The 20,159-nt window shown below is 40.0% G+C and overlaps 1 protein-coding gene across 5 annotated transcripts in view; it reads left to right on the top strand.

Annotated features, from left to right (window-relative positions):
- Positions 1–19,505, top strand: part of KIAA1549L (KIAA1549 like) — a 130,500-nt gene extending 110,995 nt beyond the window's left edge. For 4 of the 5 annotated variants that reach the window (XM_071559038.1, XM_071559035.1, XM_071559037.1 and 1 more), the window contains exons 17-21: positions 1,066–1,413; positions 7,082–7,179; positions 8,365–8,510; positions 12,581–12,732; positions 15,890–19,505. In XM_071559038.1, the coding sequence (XP_071415139.1) occupies positions 1,066–1,413; positions 7,082–7,179; positions 8,365–8,510; positions 12,581–12,732; positions 15,890–16,168 (1,023 nt within the window). In that variant the 3' untranslated portion in view covers positions 16,169–19,505. The remainder of the gene's footprint in view (positions 1–1,065; positions 1,414–7,081; positions 7,180–8,364; positions 8,511–12,580; positions 12,733–15,889) is intronic. The other variant, XM_071559036.1, reaches the window with a different exon arrangement.
- The last annotated feature ends 654 nt before the right edge of the window (positions 19,506–20,159 follow it).

Raw genomic sequence — 20,159 nt, 5'->3', positions numbered from 1 at the left:
GGAGTTACAGAACACTCAAATGATCAGGAGAGGGCTGGAATTTTTAGTAAGAACATCCTGTTGTATTCTTTTATTTGTGGCTGTTTTAAACACTAGCACAGTTCTAACCTCATGCTATAAATAGAAGACAGTACATATCCTATTGTTCATTCCAGTTATCCTAGCCTCTTAAATGCATTTTACAGATATTTAAAGATCTGTAAGGAATCAGTTGCTGGTTTAGGTTGCTTGTTTAAAAAATATGTTTTAAATCTGTGGGCTGTAAAACTAATCTTACAAAATATAAATGGAATGTGGTATTTCACTGTCAAGTTTTTGCAATATGAAGATTTTTTCCTGTGATGGAGTTACAGGCAAAAATATCCAGGAGGTTTATGTTTGTGAATTACCCCAGGAGTAACCCTTCAAGTTAAGCTGCCCAAGTCCTGTCTGCTCATTAGAGTACGTGCTTCATTCACTGTTCCCACATTAACTTTGCATAAATATCTGTGTAATTCCTGTTTGGTGGCTGGGTAAGATGACTGAGCTGGGTCATGGTGTTCTCTGCAAGGGACAGGACCTAGTTTGTGGTGTCATTGTTAGGGGTCCTCACTGGGTTAGAAAGTTCAGAAAAACTTCTGAACTTTAATTTTTCTGAAATCTGACAGACTGAACAAAGAAATGTCAGTCTCTGTAGCTGTAATAAGCAGTCCCTTTGTAAGGGGTCCTTCCTAGTGATGGTGCTATTTAGGGAACCATACTCTTCCTGGCACAGTTATGCTCCCATTGACACTATAACTAAGAAAAGAATTCAAACATTAATTCTAATTGTTCTTAAGTGAGTCATTGACAATTTAATCTGCTACTGAGTGTCTCTGCTTGTTTTCCCAGCAAACAATGTAGGCTCTAAAAAGCTATTATAATCCTATGCATCATACCACTCCTTTCCATATCTGTCATGCGTCTGCATTGTCACAGTTCCTGACTTTGTCTGTGTTACATCTGTGTTTGAGAATGTTTTGTGAAGCAGCACAAATACTGTCTTGTAAAGCTTTCTACATATACATGTTTTATTCCCCCCAACAGACTGAGCCTGAAATTATAGAAGAAACAAATGTTGACCGTGTCAACGAGCCTCGGAATTACAGCAGGTCCCGGCAGGCCAAAGGCCACTCGGAGACCTCGACTTTAAGTTCTCAGCCCTCCATTGACGAGGTTCGCCAGCAGATGCACATGCTCTTGGAAGAGGCTTTCAGCCTGGCCTCTGCAGGCCACGGAGCCCCGAGCAGGCAGGACTCGTACGGCTCGGCTCCACACCTGCCCTACTCGGAGGTGGTGACCAGCGCGCCGGGCACCATGACCCGGCCTAGAGCGGGGGTACAGTGGGTACCCACGTACAGACCAGACATGTATCAGTACAGCTTGCCAAGACCAGTAAGTGAAGCTTCTCTTTAGTAATATCATAAAGGTATTTCCACTCTGAGACACGTTTCTTTCTAAGTAGTCCCATTTACCTGCTTAAAACCAGATGTAAAGCTGTGCTCACAGTAAATAATTATACAGTAAATAGTTATGTGTACACGCTTACCCAGACACGTCTCTCACAGATGAGGAATGGGTAAGTCACACAAATACACCTTAAAGACTCAGTATTTATTTTAGCAGTAAGGTTGGCTTGACTAAACTGTGCTTGAAAGAATAAGCTGCACTGAGCTCTAGGCTGTTCAACAGATCAAAAACTCGTTTGTGTATCGCTTTCTATTCACTGAATACATATTAGGAAACAGTGGGGTTTCACAGAACAGCTATGTCAGCAGCTGGGTATGAAACCAACACTTTTGCAGAGAGGTCCATCACTGAAGAGCATCATTGCAGGAGTGTGAAGCAAGTGTAATGGAGTGACCTGAAATGTGGGCTGTTATTGACAGCCTTGCAGTTATAGCTATTGGCTTGGGACTCTAGGGAAGATTTAATTCCATGGGTTTCTTGGTTGACCTTAAAAATGACTCTTTATCCTTCATTTTCTAGGCTCAAATTGCAGCTAGTCACTCTTTATCCTTAATTTCCTAGCCTCAAATTGCAGCTAACGTGTCCCTGCCTCACTGAAGTAATAAATGAATTAAGAACTTAAATCTGTGGGTGGAAATCGTTAATGGAATTTTATAGGTGTCTAGACAGCAGTCACAGTAGAACTGTGCATGCTCATGGCTTGTGAAACTACCCCTGAGTTCTCACACGTGGTATTGTGAAACTCAGCAACATATTTTCTTATATGTCAGATACAAATCTAAACCAGAGGTAATGGAGTACAGAAGAGAAATAGCCCATATAACAATATCAGTCTGAAAAGTTGTCTATTTAAAGGCATGTGCTTTTTGTCAGAAATGTTGTGGGGTTTTTTTTCCAAAGATTGCATTTCAAAATGAGTCCTTTACTCTGGCTAGAATAAGAGGATAATGCAGAAAAATGTCCTCAGTTCAAAGTAACCATTATGATGACTTCCTTCCATGACAATAAAAAACACATTAAGGGATACTGCTTCTGAACTGTGCTTAACATACTTGAAAGCCAGTGGCACTGCCTGCAAAGGTTCAGGCTGGTGCTATTTAAACTGTGCTAAAAGTTATTTCTGGCGTTTTGAAATTGGTCCAATGAACTTCATACAGCATATAATCATATTTTATGGTTAGAATTCGATTAAAACCTCAAGAGACAGCTAATGGGGAGTCAAATTAGTCTGACACTTCAAAGAATCTTTCTAAAAGGAAATTAAAAATATTTTATGGTGAGAGGTCTTTAAGAAATGTAATAGTCGTACTTTTTTTGGTGAATGATTCACTCTTTTCTTTCTAAGACATTACTTTCCTAAATCCTGTGCATATTTGGGACCTTAAACATTTGTTTATCTTTCTGGCATTCTGAAGATAGTGCTAAATTCCCTGAAGATCACCACAGATTAGGATAGGCACAGGCTGCTGGACTTCAGATAAGAGCTGGTAGTTCATCGTTTTCTGCGTATCAGTTTCATGTTCTTTCACCACAAAATTTTGTTCTCAGATGTGGTTGGAGGATTGTATTTGAAAATACAATCTGAGATGTGTGAAGGAAGTGACCTGTGGGTAGGAAAAACACAGAGGAATTACATCTCAGCACCTTAGCAGCTATTTGCCTGCCTGGGATGCGTCTCCTCAGCAGCTCTGGGGGAGATGCTCTGGTGGGGTGTGTGTGGGAGTGGGTTGAACAGGCAGAGAAGGTGTCCAGGTTCAGTTCTTAGCAGCAATTAAAATTCAACATTAATAATGCTGTTAAAATTCAAAATATGGATTCAAGAGCATTTGGCCTGCTCAGATAGAACAAATTGGCTTTACTGTTGGGTCTTTAGATACAAGTATAAAGATCATCAGTGCATCACCCCCTTCAGAGATCTGGCTCTTCACAGTCCAGCTACATCAGACTAAACTTTTTACAAGATCCCACAAACTTTCTAGTAACTCAAATGCATCTTTAGGTTTTATAAAACCCTAATGCCAAGGCACATTATGAGTGATACAAGTGCTGCATAAGATTTCTAGCACAGATATGCTCTTTGTCAAGCACAAATGTTAAATAGATTGAGGCAAAAGCAAAATTATTCATGCAAATCTCCATCTCTGTGTTGGCCCTAAGTATTTGTGCCATCTGCTTTCAGTGGTCCAGAACCCCTCCTCAGGTCTGTGTTTCTTCAGGTGTCCTCCAAGTTATGGATCTTTGGTTTCTTGGCAGTCAACTTCTTGGCTAGTCCCCCCCATCAAGCAGTTGTGTATCTCTCCAGAATGTGCATGCATCTTCTTTTTTCTTTTCCCTTTTGAGGCCTTCTGTGTGTTTTGTTTGTTTTTTTACATGCTAATGTTAATACCTACATTATCTGTAGCTCTTGTGAGGAAATGCCTGGATACTGGACTGCCCAGTGGGTGACCTGTCTTATGGGGTTCATGCCTTCTCTTGGTAGAGAAAAGCCAATGAAATGCAAACCCTTAGTGTTGTTCTGGAGCCTGCAAAAACGTGCTGAGTAACGCTTGGCTGAGTCCTTGGTATCCAGCTGGGATGCTGTGGCTGGAGGATGGAGTTGCGGTGTTGGGTATGTGACACAAGCCTGACTGCCAGCCTTCTGCCTTGGCAGGTCATGTTGCTGCTTTGGACATTTGCCCAGCTGAGTCAGGCAGAGAGCTAAGACCAGGGGGAAAAAAACCCTCTTTACTGCAAAGCTGGACCAGTTCCCATCTCTCCTCTTCAGTGCTCTGGAGAGAGGAGTGAGTTACAGAGCTCTGGGTCCCAAGGTGAGATGTAGCACCATAACCAGCCACTGATGACCAGGACTTGCAGGCTGAGTGACTGATAATGTATCCACATCCTCAGAGGTTCTCTTCATTTAATAGATGTAAAGTGAGGTATTTTACCAAAATTCATCCATTTCCTATAACAGCTGCTAAATATAAAACAGGACAGCTATTAAAGCAAAACCAAATCAATAAGTTTGTGCTATTCCTGGACTGTAATTTAATAGTTAAATCATTCAATGAGTAAACAAAGACACTGCCCTTTTAATTCCCACGGTGAGGTGTAAGGAGATGGATATTCCTGTAATTAGAAGGCAATATTGAATAATTTTACCCAAGTCAAATCTGGGAGTTGAAGGTGGTAAAAATATTTTCATTTAATTGAATTTAACTTCTGAACATTGCTTTTCCATTCATGTGCTGCATGCAGGAAAACACTAATACCCCAACCCACTGGAGAAATTCTAGAAATTTTACTGGAGTTCTCTCCGGTAACCATGTTGGTGTGTGTGGAAGCTCAGCATGTGGACTGGCTGTTCCTTAGCATAGTGTAGCAGATCTTTTTACAGGATTTTTCACTCTAACAGGATTCTCTCTGCCCAGCCATTAGCAAAATATTGCCACTCACTCAAAATTGTTCATCTCCTGTGTAAGCAGCAAAATAAATGCTTCGATTTTCTCTTTTACTTTTTTTCATAAAACTTTCAGTGCAAGTCACAGCATGTTTGTGAACTGTGATCCCTTAAAATACCTCCTTTGATGTCCATATTCCAAAGCACATCCACCAATACAAGGGAAAACCCAGATCTACCTCTGAGTCTCTGCCTACCTTGCTAAACAGTATCTTGGAGTCACTTTCTGCTCCAAAATATTATCTCATGGTGCTGTTCCTTTAAAATAGGGGGAATAAAAAGGATTTCATACTTGGTACAAATGCATGCTAAGAGCAAGATGTGGGATGAAAGGCTTGTGGAGCCAGAAGGAAGAGTTCAGCTCAGTCAGAGAGCGCTGCCAGCGTTTGAGATGCAGAAGAGGCATTGCAGACCAGTTCACATCCAGCACTATTAAGAGAAATATGATTGAGGTTTTCTTTGATGCAAATAACATTTGTTTTTTCTTTACAGTTCTTTCGTTAAATAACATTATTTCCAACCCCTGGCTAAGAAATGTACCAGTGCCTTTTCAGTTTTCGTTTTCCCTACCTAAATGTAGAAATTCTTTAAATATCATGGCAGTGTGGGGAAAGTAAATACTGGGAGACTTTGTAGGTGGCATGAAAGAAAAAAATGATTTTCATAGACATGCCTTTGAGGGTTCTACCCTGCTTTAGAAGGGGTGGCAGTGAGAGGAGGGAGAAAGATGCTTGGCCTGTATTGCTTTTCCCTTGGGGACACTGACATCAAAAGTCAGTGTTTGATAAATTACCTTTCCTCTTTGTTAACCCAGTTTTGCAGGTATTTGAGAATGAAGGTATTGGAATATGGTCTCAATGTGTAATTTTAAAAGATGATCACTGAAAGATGATGCTTTCTGATACGTAGTGTGGGATTTAAATTGCCAAATTCAAACCTAAATGTAGGTGTTAAAGTCTGAATTAATCATATAAATCCTGTAGGCTTTTTCTACAGGCAGGAGATAGAGTGTGACTCATCCCATGGGAATGTGTTTTTAACTTTCCCTGCTGTGTGTAGAGGGAGCTTTGCTGGGGATGAGCCAGATACCTCTTGTTTAGAAGACCAAAGTTCCACCATTTTCTTGTCAAAATGCCTATGTCTTGATAGTGGACAGCCTTCCCAAAATTTGTTATTTCTTATTGCTCTTATTTTATCATTAATCCTGTGCTTTCATTTGAAGCATTGTCAAGAAAAGATAATTTAAAAAAAATCACAAACAAACAATAAAACAAGCAGCAACCCCCCCTAAAACAAACAACAAACAAGAAGCAAAGAAAACAAAAGCCTCACCCCTACTGTGAAAAGTGTCAATGAAACACTCATGAGGTATCATTCCTCTGTCTTGAAGTATATTTAGCAAAGCTGTGGCCTCTAATCTGTAGCATTACAAGGAATTTAGAAGGGAAATTTTGTCCACCTTGTAATTTCTGGAGTGCCCTGGGTTTCATGCCCATGATTACTCACTCCTTATGTATTAGTGATGAAACTCAGAATTACTCTGGGCAAGTTGCTTAATTTTGTGACTTGGTGGGTTGTTCCTGTGTTCCTCTGCATCAGTCTGGCTTTTCACAACTGTTTGAGGCCTTTGTTGCTGTGTTAGAAAGTTACAAACTTGGGGTTTTTGCGAAGAATTTTCATCTCTTGGGGGCTGAAAGGAAGAGGTTGAAATATGAATTGCTCACAGGCGGCTTCACCTCACTACCTGCTGTTCTGAGGATGCTTTCTGAATCTTAAAGTACTTTCTTCCTGGAGGAAGTGAAGATACTGAGGTCTTTTCCTGTGGTCCAAAGCATCTGTTGAGTCTCACATAATCATAACAGGTCTGCTTTGTCAGCAGGATACAAATGTCACAGAGAGAGGGTTTAATGCATTTTATTTTAATTAGACTTCATCTTGTCTCTGAACTCGGTTGGGCAGGTTTTCTTCCACATTCTAAAATCACCAAAGCACTGTAAATTCTCAAATAAATGCAATTACTGTTGGTGCCCCAGAAACTTAGCTTCCTGTTGAATGGCACACGGAGCAGGTACTTAATTCCTGACTTTCTTTTGGTTTTTACTTTGACTGAGATCAGCTGGTGTTTCAGAAAATACTTGTTTTTCTCTGTTACAGGCTTATAGATTTTCTCAGCTTCCTGAGATGGTAATGGGTTCTCCTCCCCCTCCTGTCCCTCCCAGAACGGGTCCTGTGGCTGTTGCCTCTCTCAGGAGGTATTTATCTTTTATTTTATTTTAGGTATGATCTCTAGAAACCACTGTTGTAATAAGAACTGGAGCAAACCCTGAAGGGGCACTTAAAAGACACATTCATGAAATTAGAAACGTGTTGAGTTTATTTCATTTCAACACGAAAAGAAATAACAATGAATTTTCTCTTCTATTAGCTAATCTGTAGAACCAGGAAATGCAGGCTGTGATTTCTTTTAAAGCATGTTTGCCTCAGCTCACATAATGGTCTGTTAGATTGAGGGTGTGTGGTGGATAATTCACACCATCCCTATCCTGCTTTTCTGTATGGTAAGGACTTACAGCAGGATAGGGATGAATTGCAAGGTGCTTCTCAGTACACTGGAGTCTAGGGGAATCTGCCCAGCTCGCAGAGATCTCATACCAGCACATCTGAAGCCAAATATGTGCCAGAGCCTCATTGCCTCAGCTCAGTGTGTGCCTTTTGGCTCTTCCTCGCAGTAAGGCACTCAATAAAATGCATTTCAAGGAATCTTTGCCCTTCCGTGTTAGAGGAGTTCCTGTAGCCCTCAGTGCTGTGTTGGTGGGTCCTGCCTGGTGCCAGTCTGAGGCACCACAGGCCTGTGGAGAGCTGGGGAGGCCAAAGGAGACATTTCTGAGTGGCTGCTTATGATACTGTTAACTGCATCAAAATATTCAGCATATGGCATATTGAATGTTGGCATATTCTTGTTCACCCATTACACTTGAACTCTGAAGCAAGTGGGACACACCATTTCTGAATATGTTAATATTTCCCAAGAGCAGTTAATGTTATTTACCACAGTAGATTCCTAATATTTTATACAATGTCATATATACTGTAGGGACATGGTGCTGTCTACAGTCTTGAGTTGGTAAATTATGGTAAAGCTCCATTTTTGTCTTTTGTTTCACAGGTGTTTGTTTGAAGGAGCAAATAAAGGCTCTATGCAATGTAATAACATGCTCTGGCAAAATAATGACCAGGCTAGAGAAGCTGTTTTCAAATTTCTCCAGACATACTGTTTTCCAGTTTTTCTCCAGACTTCTGTTGTGTCAGTGCAAAATTGGATAGCTCATTCCTACCTGGCTTGTCCTACTCTACCTGATAGGCATATATGTGGGTATAAATCTCATCTGTAGATCAGAATGACAAAAGTCTCTGTTTTTTTCTTTCTTAATGCACAGGTCTACATCAGATATTGGCAGCAAAGTGAGAATACCTGAGTCCAGTGGAGTAGATCAGGCCCAGCATCATGATCAGACACCTTTTGCACCTGGTTCGAGAGCTCCAATGTCTGTTGGTCCACTTGATCAATCAGCTTTTCACTCAGGTGAAAAAATAATGCAGACCCAACTTGCAGCTTTGAGAGCCTTATATATTATTTTGGATACAAGTGAATATATGGGGTATAGCAAATATGGGTGATTATTTGGAGAAAGACTGTATTAGGTGGGGTTTTTCCTGGTGCAGCTGAAGGAGACCTACAAAGGATTGCCTGGCTCTTTGTAAAATACTCATCCCTCAGAAGCACCAGGAAATGGTCTTTACTGAAGGTGAGATCCAGCAGTAATGTCCCACATGTTCTTTGGCATTCTGCTGGCTCACTAGTCAGAACTCTGAATTATTAAAGCTCAGTAAAACTGTTCATCTGCACCACAAAATCCAGTTGCATTTTGAGGACTGGTACAGAGGGTGTTGGTGACAAAAGCAGAAGTCGCAATACCGGGACTTCTGTGTGAACTTTGCAGAATGTACAAACCAAGCAAAGTGGGAGAGAAATGAGTTGGATCCTTCCATTATTTTATTAGTCAAGAATATCAATCCAAGTGTTTGAAAACAGGAGAGCTGTAAGTTGTTCTGCCAAGGAGGCTGAGTGGCACTCAGCTCTGCTCGGTGTGTCAGGAAAGGGGAGGAAAACAAGTGGACATAAAGAATAACTTTTGAGAGACTGAGATTTTCCAGCCTCTCTGTGGGATGTTTTATGACTCCCTATTTCCTCTGGAGAAACTTAACCCCTACTCTTATCAAGAGTGGACTACTGAGGGGGGTAAGTTGCAGGTATGTGTCCCTTCCCTTCAGAACACAAGGCAGGCTGCTTTGGCATAGTCAAAGGTAGTCTGTTCACTCATCACACCTCCTGTTTTGGAGAATATAGTTCCTGCCCAAGTGAAAAACTTGTTTTGGGTCTAATAGTTCCAGTTTTAAAGGCCTAATCAGTTCCTGGTCCTATTGATACTAATTTTGTTTGTTAATTGATTTAGTCAGGAGATGAAGATGATACACTGTTTTGATGGTATCTGGATAACAACTGGAAAAATACTTGAAGTAGCTTATTCTTGAAGATCTATAGAAAAGAGCTTACAAAATTCAAAAGAATTTTGCATTGTCGCTTCAAAGTTGTGAAATTAGAAGGTTTATTAGACATTGCTCTGTTAATCTGTCAGAAAAATTTCTTTCTTGGTTTCCTCAGAAGTAATAGTTACCTGCATTGTCTTCAACATCATCTACTGGGAATAATAATGTGGATATGCAAATGTGTTGTCAATTAATTAAATACAGTGGGTTTGAAGGATCCATTCTACTCTCACTTATTGTCGTACCTTCTGGAAATGGTGCATGTGAATCTGAAAAGAGCAGATGCTCACCCTTTCATTTTAAATCATTTCAAGCTATAAAATATGCCACACTACCAAGAGCTCTTTCTTTATGTGTGCAGTAATGTGATGTGTGGGATATGCTTTTCTGGGTGTTCCAGTGATGGGGAGATTTTATTGATGTATGTTAAAATCAGGTGTGTTGTGCTACTGCTCAAGAGGGGCTGTATTTCAGAAGAGACAAAGTGACCTCTGTGTATATCATGGAGTTTGCCAGAATAATTCTGGGAGGAGCTGGAGGAAACTGTCATATATGACAGGTGCTGCAAAAGGCTGTAATACAGGCAGGGAAAGACAAGGGGAGTTCTGAGAAACATGCAACTGTAATACAGGGTTTCTAATGTTCTGATATGAAAAGAAGGTTTTATGTTCCCAATACGTGAAGAAACATTGCTGCAGATGCTGATCTGGAATGGAATGGCCTAATGTTACTCTCATGCAGCCCAACATCAGCTCTACAATAACGATGTTATAATAATAATTTAGGATAAGGTATTACATCAGCTAATGGGCTGTTCATTTGGAATAGTAGCTCATTTTGCTGTGGTTAAATTACAGGAGTGTTTTGATATAGAAGCCATGTGTTTGTACAGGAGCACCACTTTCTTCTCTGTACATGTCTGAAGAATACTTCTTTCCAGCCTTGCTAACTCATTTAAAATAGCAACCCTTGTGCTGTTTATGACCTGGAAAGAACCAGGGTGGCCCACACCTCTTCTCTTAGCCCACCTCCTTCCAAACCAAGGGGACAGAGGAATTGGGATAGAGGTCCAGTGGCTACTGCAGTGCAGACACACACAGTGTAGATCCCACTGGTTCACAGTAATTCAATGGTGACTGCTTCTCTCAGGGCTCACTCCAGCATCCTGACACAGATGAAAGACACTACACCCCAAAGTCAAAAGGAAAGCTTAGTCCCTAACAGTAGAAAACAGATCAGATATTTCTGCTCTGAAAACAAATGTGCTGCAAAATACATTTTTCTCCTCTTTGCATACCCTGATTGCATCCAGAGCACTTCTGGCCAGGCTCTGCATGGGAGGTCACTGCAAAACTATAAATCTCTGCGTTTGTGGACACTGCTTTGGGGATGGATGTCACTGGTTGGGCCTTTGTGTCTCTGTGCCTGTGCAAAGTGTCTGCAGCATCTGTCAGAGCAGAACAGCATAATCCTCTCATAGATTGTTCAGGAGCCAAAATGTGCCAGGGCTGTAAATGACATTCTGGGGGACAGATATTTGAAGCAGCCAGTAATCGATGCTAATTTAATTATACTCTGTATGAATTTCAGGAGAATGTCTTGCAATGTTTTCCACAGAGTGGTATCATATCTTCGGAGAGCAATTAGCAGCAATATGCAAATGATGTGCAGTTTGAAGGGAGAGAAATTGTGTTTTCTCTGCACTGATTCCAGTAGAGAGAATCTGCCCACATATATAACTTGACTGTGCTTTTATTCTGCAGTGAAAATGCTTGAGTTGTACTTTTTTGTGTTCTTATGGGGTTACTGCCTCTTCTGCTTTCACATAAATGGTGCTATTTTTGCTATATTATGTGAATCTGCAAAGTAAAATACATGTCCATGTATTATAACTTAATACTCAAATCATACTGTACATGTGATTTGTTTACTAATGGATAAAGATGATATACAGCTTTCCCATCCAGGATTTAGGGGTGAGGATTTTATGACTTCAGTGTAGTAGTGGTACAATACTGGAGTCTGTCTTTGCATGTAAATAGACACTGGAGGAAGGAAGAGTTACTGGACAAGCAAGTTGTTTATATTCTATTCTAAACTTGCCAAATAAATTGGGTATGACAGCAAATCTCAAGGGAAATAGTGGGATCACGTGGCTGGTCTTCCAGACAGCCTAGTTATGGCCTGTGGATCATCTCTGTAATTGCAACAAGAACCACATTGTTCTCTGCATCTCAGTGAGCCACAGGAATAAGCCCTACCTGAAAGCAGATGTAACCATATCCAGAGACTTGGCTGAAATTTATGCTAGGGTGGCTGGTTTCTTCTACTCATATTGGAGTGTGAATTTTAGTGGGCAGGTTCCTGGACATCCCTGTGCTTGCATCTTGATCATGACATGATAAACTAGATTTGGTGTCAACAAATTCCCTTGGAAATATTTATTGAAGATGTAGCTGTGTAGTTTATTGCAGTCATAGACTGTTCCTGGGAGAGGAATTGAGCAGGCAGAACCTTCGTATATTTAGAGAAGCAGTGAAGTTTTATGATGGAGTTGTTGAGGGTACAGCCTGCTAAACGTATCAGTCCCTCATTTTTGTAGGTTTTGTGCCTAGGGATGTTAAGAAAGACTGCATAAACTGTGAAAAGAAAGGTGCATTATACTTAAAACCATGGTGAAAACAGCTAAAAACTGAATAAAGGAACCAAACGTAAGGGGGAAAAAAGCCTTTTCTCTAATGATTCAAAGTTTTGGTGAATATCAGTTGTTAGAAGGATCAAGTCCTAAGGAAAGTCCTCCTGTGTACCTGAAGGCTGTACATGTTTATGAGGACAACTGCAAATCTTGCCTTTCCCAGTATTTCCCAGCATCATGGAGATGCTGTAGTCAGATGGTGGGAGCCTTTCAGACAACCAGTGGTGATCACATTCTCACAAAAACCCCCTCCAAAACCAACAAACTACTGTTGAGCCCAGTTGTTTTATAGTATTTTCATTTATACCCCAAAATCTCAGTTATTAATTATGTCTGCTCTTCTTTAACAGGAAATACAGTACCAGCAGTGTTTGCCATACCAGCAGCAAACCGACCTGGCTTCACGGGCTATTTTATCCCAACACCACCCACCGCCTACAGGAACCAAGCCTGGGTGCCCTATGCTGGAGAGAATGAACTGCCAGGGCAGTGGGCAGACTCAGTAAGCATCCTGCTTTTCTAACTGCTTTGCTGTGATTTGCACAGGAGGTGTTTTAAGGTGTCTTAAGTGATCAGCAAAGAATCTGGTAAGGATAATTTTTCCTTGAATGGGAATAATCTCTAGTAGTGAAAAGCCCTAAGAGAAGGTGTAGATACTTCAGCTGTCCATCACATGACAGTAAGCAAGGTCTTCAGAGAGTGAAATGGTTCACTAGGTTGGGGTCAGGCATCTGTTTAAAGTTGGTGGGTTAGACAACATTTTTCTTTCCCAAGACAGGGATTAAGTATTAGGATAGACACATGGCAGGAGAAGATGGTGCTGCCTCTCAAGGTGGCCTTGTGCTCTTTGAAAGCTTGGGAGTGTCTTTCCCTTCTGGGGGCTTCTCTTGAGACAGCCTGGCTCTGGAATCCTGGCTCTACACTGCTGCAGCCCTGCTGTGCAGTGTTTCAAGTCCTCCAGCAGGCTGGAGTGACAGATCATAAATTAAATAATTAATTGCACGATCTTAGACTGGAACAGATGTAATTTTTAGCCCAAAGTAAACCTACATTTGAAAGAATTGAAGTTGAAACATCCTAAAATGAATTGCAGTAGTTTATCATACTTGAAACAATTTCTCAAATGTAGAGCTTTTTCTCCACTAGGAAAAAAAAGATCACATTCCGCTGCTTGAGCTCACATCTGGTATTTATACAGAACCACTGCAGCTAAAAAACCTGGGAGATAGATCCTATTTCTTTGGGCAAATCATCAACAGAATATTTTAATGGATTGCAACTGAAGTCTAAGTTGGCTTTGAGCAGCTAAGCAAGAGACCACACAGCCCTATAAACATTCCTATTTGTTGTCACATCTTTATTACTGCTCCTGATGCCTATGAGGAAAAGAATTTGGTATGACTTTGAGATGCAAGTCTGAATTTGTAGGCTGAACTGTCAAGAAAAAAAAAATGTTCCTCTGTAAGCTGAGCACACCTGCTGAAGTGCCCCTGACACCTGGAGACTTGTGATGCTGTTGTAAAGATTTCCTTCTCACAGCTGCCTTTTAAAGCTTGCAAAGCATTATTTTCCTTTTTTTGTTGTTTTGGTGGTTGTTTTTGTTGGTTAACTTTTTTTTTGTGTATGTGTGTGTTTTTAACCATACTGATATTTTAAATCCAGGAGGTCTGTATCTTATTTTAAGCTTTTTCTTCCAGAAGAAAAGAAGCTGCAAAACAGATTGGGAAAAGTATTTTACATGTCTCCCCTTCTTTTTTCCTTCCTTACTCCTGGCTGCAGTCCCATGAAAAAAAGAGTCAGATACCGCTTGTCAGGTCTCCAGTCCCCAGTTCCTTCCTCTGGAGGGAGAAGAGTGTAACCCTGTTGTGGGTTTCCTTGGCTCCAGGGAAAGAGGTGGAAGAGCAGTTAGTGCCAGTGGACCATACACTGGGGAATGGAGAGGGATGCAAGAATCTGTCTGACAAAAAACTGTGGCAATACAGAATTCAAAGGAAACAAATGTCCCTTTTAACTTCACTTACTCATTGCAGAGCTTTAACAACTTCTTGCTCAGATTTTCAGCCCTCCAGTGGCATTGCAGAAGAGGTAAAAATGTAAACCCAAACCACTGCAGTTTCTACAATGAATTTGCATCTCCCAGTGAATGCAAATCTGTCAAGAAATTGTCTTTATTTGAAAATAATTACCAGAGAAACTAGTAATACTGTTAACAGCACAACATGGTCAGAAAGCCTGAATAAAGGTGAAGAGTACAAAGATAATACTTTAAAAGTAAAAGTAATATTCAGTTTTTTTCAGTGGTACTCAGAGTTTGAGGTTCTGGTTTCTGAGCCTCTAGATTGAATCTTGATCATACTTCCAAGATTTTCTTACAATTAGTAAGAACAGAGGCTGAAAATTGAAATTCTTTACTTTTCATGCATTTCTACTAGCCTGAACTGTAAAAAAGGGAACAGAGGAAACTTGATTTACTATAATACATTATTATCTGAGTGAGATGATAAGTACTGAAGCACTGAGTTTAGTGGGAGAAATGTATCCAACAAAGCACTTACTTTCCAGATTGCTGAATGCTGCTTAGAGAAATTAGTGCCTGGTGGCCTCTAGTGGTGTGCTCACATGTTGTACTACTGAAATGGTCTTTTGGATGATCCGTTGTAAAGTAAACAGAGGTGTCTGTATCTCATGATCACTTTAATACCATGCCTCTTTCCTGTGTTTGTCTCATCATACCATACTGAATGTGTTTGGCATTCTCTTCATCACTTGATGGATATCCAAGATTGCACACTGTGTCTGTAACTCCTCGTGGTCAAGGCTTTAAACATAAAGCTTTCTTCAAAATTAAGGGCTGTATATTCCAGTTTTATAGACTTTTGGAAAACAGAAATAGTATTTTTATGTAATGCATCGAAATCTTCTGAGTACTATAAAGACTGGTATTGTGGTTCATGGATTTTTGGAAGAAATTTAAACTCACACAGTGACTAAAGGGCCTACATTATTATTTTTGTTTTAGCGGATATAAATGGGGCTGAAATCAGTGAAGTTACAACAGAGTAAAATTATGAATCCCCCATGCAATTCTGTTAAATGTGGCTGGAAATCCTGATATTTCTGAGAAGTCAAACATCTTTTCTAGTCTGGAGTTTCCAAGTTGGCATGCTTGAGCTTATGCCTGTTGTCTGGATCTGATGAGTTTCTGTTAGGAACAGTGACACCAGAGACTTGGTTGATTTGGATTAGATGGTGGCTGCAAATCAGCAAACACTGCTTTTCTGTTCTGGGCCTTTTGGTGTCCTGAAATGCAGTTATGCTGTCTCTTTAAAACTGAAATTTTTAGGAGGAATGGGAAGCAGAGAACACACTTTCAGAAAAAACCTCTTCCCTTTGACTTGAGGTGATGATAAATGAGGACATGCAGTGTTTTTCCTGCATTGGTGGTGGGTTTGCTGCCACAGCTGGAAGTTGAGCAGCGGGTACCTTGTCATGTGCATAAATGGTATTTGTAAGCAGAAGTTTAGGATTATGAGGTTTGCATTCTCTTCATATGGTCCTGTATGTTCCACCCGACTCTGCCCTGGGGAGGTTTGTGTTACCTGGCAGGTGGCACCACGGATCAATTGTTCCCTGTAATGTGTAATTCCAATTCTCTCCAGGTTCCCCTTCCTGGATACATCGAGGCTTACCCGAGGCCGCGGTACCAACACAACTCGCCGTCGCGGCTGCCTCGGCAGTACAGCCAGCAGGCCATGCACCCCAGCCTGGAACAGGCTCCCCTGCCATCCACGGCGGCCTCCCAGCAGAGCCTGACGGAAAACGACCCCTCGGATGCGCCTCTCACCAACATCTCCACAGCTGCCCTTGTAAAGGCCATAAGGGAAGAAGTGGCTAAACTGGCCAAGAAGCAGACAGATATGTTTGAGTTCCAGGTCTAATATATTTTGTGCACAGTGTTTGTATCTTGCAATGTAGGGTAGCCAAGGAAGTGTCTCCTGTGATTTTCATTACAAACTTGCCATGCATTGTACCAAAGTGATGGCATTTTAATCTGTCTGAAAAGTCAACACCATGAAATGACTTAAAGTAGAGCAGCAGGACTTTACAGATACATAACCCTGCTTGCCAGCTAAGGAAATGCTGCTGGGAAACTGTTTCCTGTGGATAAGATTGACCACATGCAATTGTTTGTCACTTAGCTCTCGTGTTGTGACCCATCATCACTGGAGATGCTGCTGAACGTGTCTGTGCCACACGACGCTTCATTTGCAGGCCCAAAAGTACAGCTGCTGAAAACAACTTCTGCATGTCAAAGCCTTGATTAAAGAAGAAAATACCATAGAACATGGTTGGCTAGAGGCCCTGGTCAGCATCGTGGTGGCCCTGCCAGTTGTTTGCTGCAGGACATTGTATAAGGGATGCTGATTCAGCAATCTGGAGCCATTCAGCCTTTTCATTGCAGAGACTGCATTCAAACCAAAAGAATTCAAGATGAGTAGGTAATACAAATAACGTCCTGTAAATAGCTCTGATTCTCTTCATCCTATTAACAGTACAAGGAAGTAAAACAGGGGAGGACTGTGGGGAAGGTCAGTGATATTTTCATAATTGGTGGTTACCTTGTCCATCAGTGCCACTGATTAGTTATGGAGGAGACTTTTTTCCACGTGAGAGAACACAACACACGAAGGGCCAACAAAGGATATTGGTGCTAAAAGCTTCCAAGAGAAATGAGAAAAGGTTATTCCCATTTGCTCTATAATCAGACTTCTCACTCTGTGAATGCATGTGAAGCTGGTAAACCTGAGACCTTTAGCTTTTTCCAGCCTGGAAAAACGAATACACCTGCTTGGACAAAACCCCCTCTGTTCAACACAGTGCTTTTTATTCTTTCTTAAACAATGCTATCTACTAAAGTGATGCCAGAAAGTGCTACCTGAAGCTGCAGGTGATTTTGATGACACTGGAACAGTGAATGCACACCTAGGAAGTTCTGAATGTAGAGGACCTAATTATTATATTAACATGTAAATAAGTTAATGGTTACAGGATTAACAAAAATACTAATGTTCTGTGAAAAAGAGAGCATTGCCAGAAATGATGCTGACTTTATATTGTGCAAGATAAAGGTCACTGATTGTTAAACTGCATTGTGGTATGAATCCAATCCCAAAAGAAAACCAAACTGGTTAAATGGGACAGTAGTTAATATTTTGCAGTTGTACAAACTATTTGGAGACCATGAACAATTGTTTTCAATTAGCTTTGGGAACTGAAGTTGTTGCAAACTCTGTTGTGTTGGGCGTGTTTGATGTCAGCGGGAATTAAAGGTAATGTCCTTCATTTCAGTAAGTTACTTAGTTATCCTCAATTACTGTTTTGTCTGATCACTTCATTTCCCTGAGTTTCTTTGGTCTTTACTGATGTGAGAAAGGGAACTTGGTTTAGCTTTTTTGGCCAGCAGTAAATTGAAAGGAGAGAGAAGACTAGAATAGGGGATAGAAGCAGAGATTGATGAAGCACAAACTTTTAAAGCAGAGCTATTTTTCCCCTAATAATTATATTATAAACCCTGACTGAGACTGTGATACATAATTATCCTAGAATATCCAGATATCTTCTGCTCCAATACCTTAAATATTGCAGAAGCCTTTGGAAATCTAGTTAATCTTTCAAGAAATGTGAAATTTCATTTTTATTATTTAAAATCAGATATAAATAAAATGTATTTTTGTAATTTCTATGTATATATGTGCTGTATATTTATATAAGTGACTAGACTGCTATAGTCAGAAAATTTCCATAGACCAAGTGGGGGAAAAAAAAAAAAATCCTGGTAATTTTAATGATCGATATAAACATGCCATGTCTGGAGTACAAAAATACACATTTGGGTGACTTGGATACTAAACAACCAAAGAAACTCGAGCTTTCATATAAATACAAGTCTAGTAAAGAATGACTGCTGTCTCAGTTACCTGTCAGCTAAATGATACTGCTCTTATCAGTGTAATTCAATATGGCCAAATTGTGTTAAATTAATAGCTGCCTGAGAACATCACACTTTAGAATATTGAGAAATGCTGGGCCAAACTCAGAGTGCCATAAAAGGGTTGGCTTCAGTGGGAGCTTCACTGGCTGAGAGCAAGGCTGAGTTTCTCCATTAGGCTTCGTCTCTATCTACGAATGTCTCTAGAACTCCTTGAACAGCATTCTGCTTATTTTTCTGTCATTTGGATCACTGTAATATAAGTGCAGACATAATGGAAGAGCTGCTCACTTTAATTTAGCCTAGGTTGGTTCATAACTGGCTTAACCTGACTTGGGAAGCAAAATCTGTGCTAAAGTGTATCAGCCACATTTTCCATCAGCTTTATTATCTCGGTTTTTAAATGATTCTTAATCTTCTGTTTAGCCCAGCAAAATTTTGCAAGTAAATAGGCCCTTCTATGCAGTGGGAGTGAGATGAGCTGCAAAATAAATTTTTGTGTCTTAGACTCCTGTTTTGCAGCTTTATCCTAAAGCTGGAAGTCTGGAAGCAGCAGAGATCACATGGATGGAGGTGCTGAGGCCATAAAGCTAGGAAGGGGAATGTTACGGTGTATTCCCCAAACAGTCACAGGGCATACCAATTTTAAACAGCATCTTTGGGACACTTAGGTCTGTTTGTAAATCTGTTCCCATTCTTAAATTTTAGCAATTTAATAGTTCTAGTGAAAAATGTGGGAGGACAGTCTCATGTATCTGACATGATGAATCATATATCTTGCCATACTGGAATTTAAAAATTCTGGCTATTACAGAGATGTACAGGGTTTGAGTGCCTACAGAATACAGAACAACTCCAAGCAAAAGCATTTAAATAGTCTTCTAGAAAAAAAGCCCAAAAAACATTTCAGTGAAGTTAAACAAAGTACTTTTCATACTAGTAAGGAAGACCTGTTAGACTTTCAAAATCAATTTTGTTTGGTATTGTTATCAGTGATGTTCATTCTATTGAATATTTCCTGAACCATCTCTCTGAAACCATTGTGGTGCACTTTATTCACAAAACCATATTACCTTCTTCATTCATAATGCCTTTTTATCCTGTTTGTAATATGTTTCTGTATTTTTTTTAAGTACAGAGTAAGATTATATCAAGACAGTGAGGACATTCCTGGGAAAGAAAAATCATGCTGTAATATTTATACTGTCTGAGCACAAAGCAATGATAAAGTGAAAATACAGTGTACAAAAAATTTGTAATATAATAAACATTTTGTATGGCTACAATTACAATATAATTTTTTTCAGTACTGATTTCAAAGAACAAAGTGTTTGTCTTTAAAGTTAGAACCTCATTTGAATATATCCATACCCTTTTTACCGAGAAAAACGTAGCAATTTAGGTTTTTCTACTTAATGCCCCAATTTTATTTAAAAATATGTCATTAGGTGAAAATACTGTTTTCTGTGTACAAAAAGTGTTGATGTTCTGACCACTCATTGTCTTCAGATTTGGAAATCATTAGTAGAAACAGCTGCAAATGAAATGCTCCTATAATTACTTCTTGGTATGTGTGTACTGACCACTTTCAATGGGTAAACTATGTGTGACATTTACTAACAGCAGTAGAAGTTTAGGAGGATAAGAGGAAAGTCATTGACAGTAATTTTTTGAGAAAACCATGTTGTCTGGATTTGAGAGAACCTCTAGCACTCAGTCTAGAAATGAGTAATATTTGTATCTAATAATATGGGTAGAACTTGATAGAAGTGCATGTAAATCCTGTATATAGAGATGGGGGCATTATCTCACATAGTGCTAATTTCTTTTTCAAACTGTGAAAATGTGGGATGTAGGAAATGTAAGATAAAACTGAGAAGCAAGTAGAAAAAGCAACATTGGACTGAGTGGCAGAACTGTTTTGTTCAAGGGCTGATATG

The sequence above is a fragment of the Pithys albifrons genome, chromosome 6, assembly GCF_047495875.1.
Source record: "Pithys albifrons albifrons isolate INPA30051 chromosome 6, PitAlb_v1, whole genome shotgun sequence".
Classification (NCBI taxonomy): Eukaryota; Metazoa; Chordata; class Aves; order Passeriformes; family Thamnophilidae; genus Pithys; species Pithys albifrons.
The sequence above is the reverse complement of the archived record's forward strand: the minus strand, read 5'-3'. Positions and strand labels throughout refer to the sequence as shown.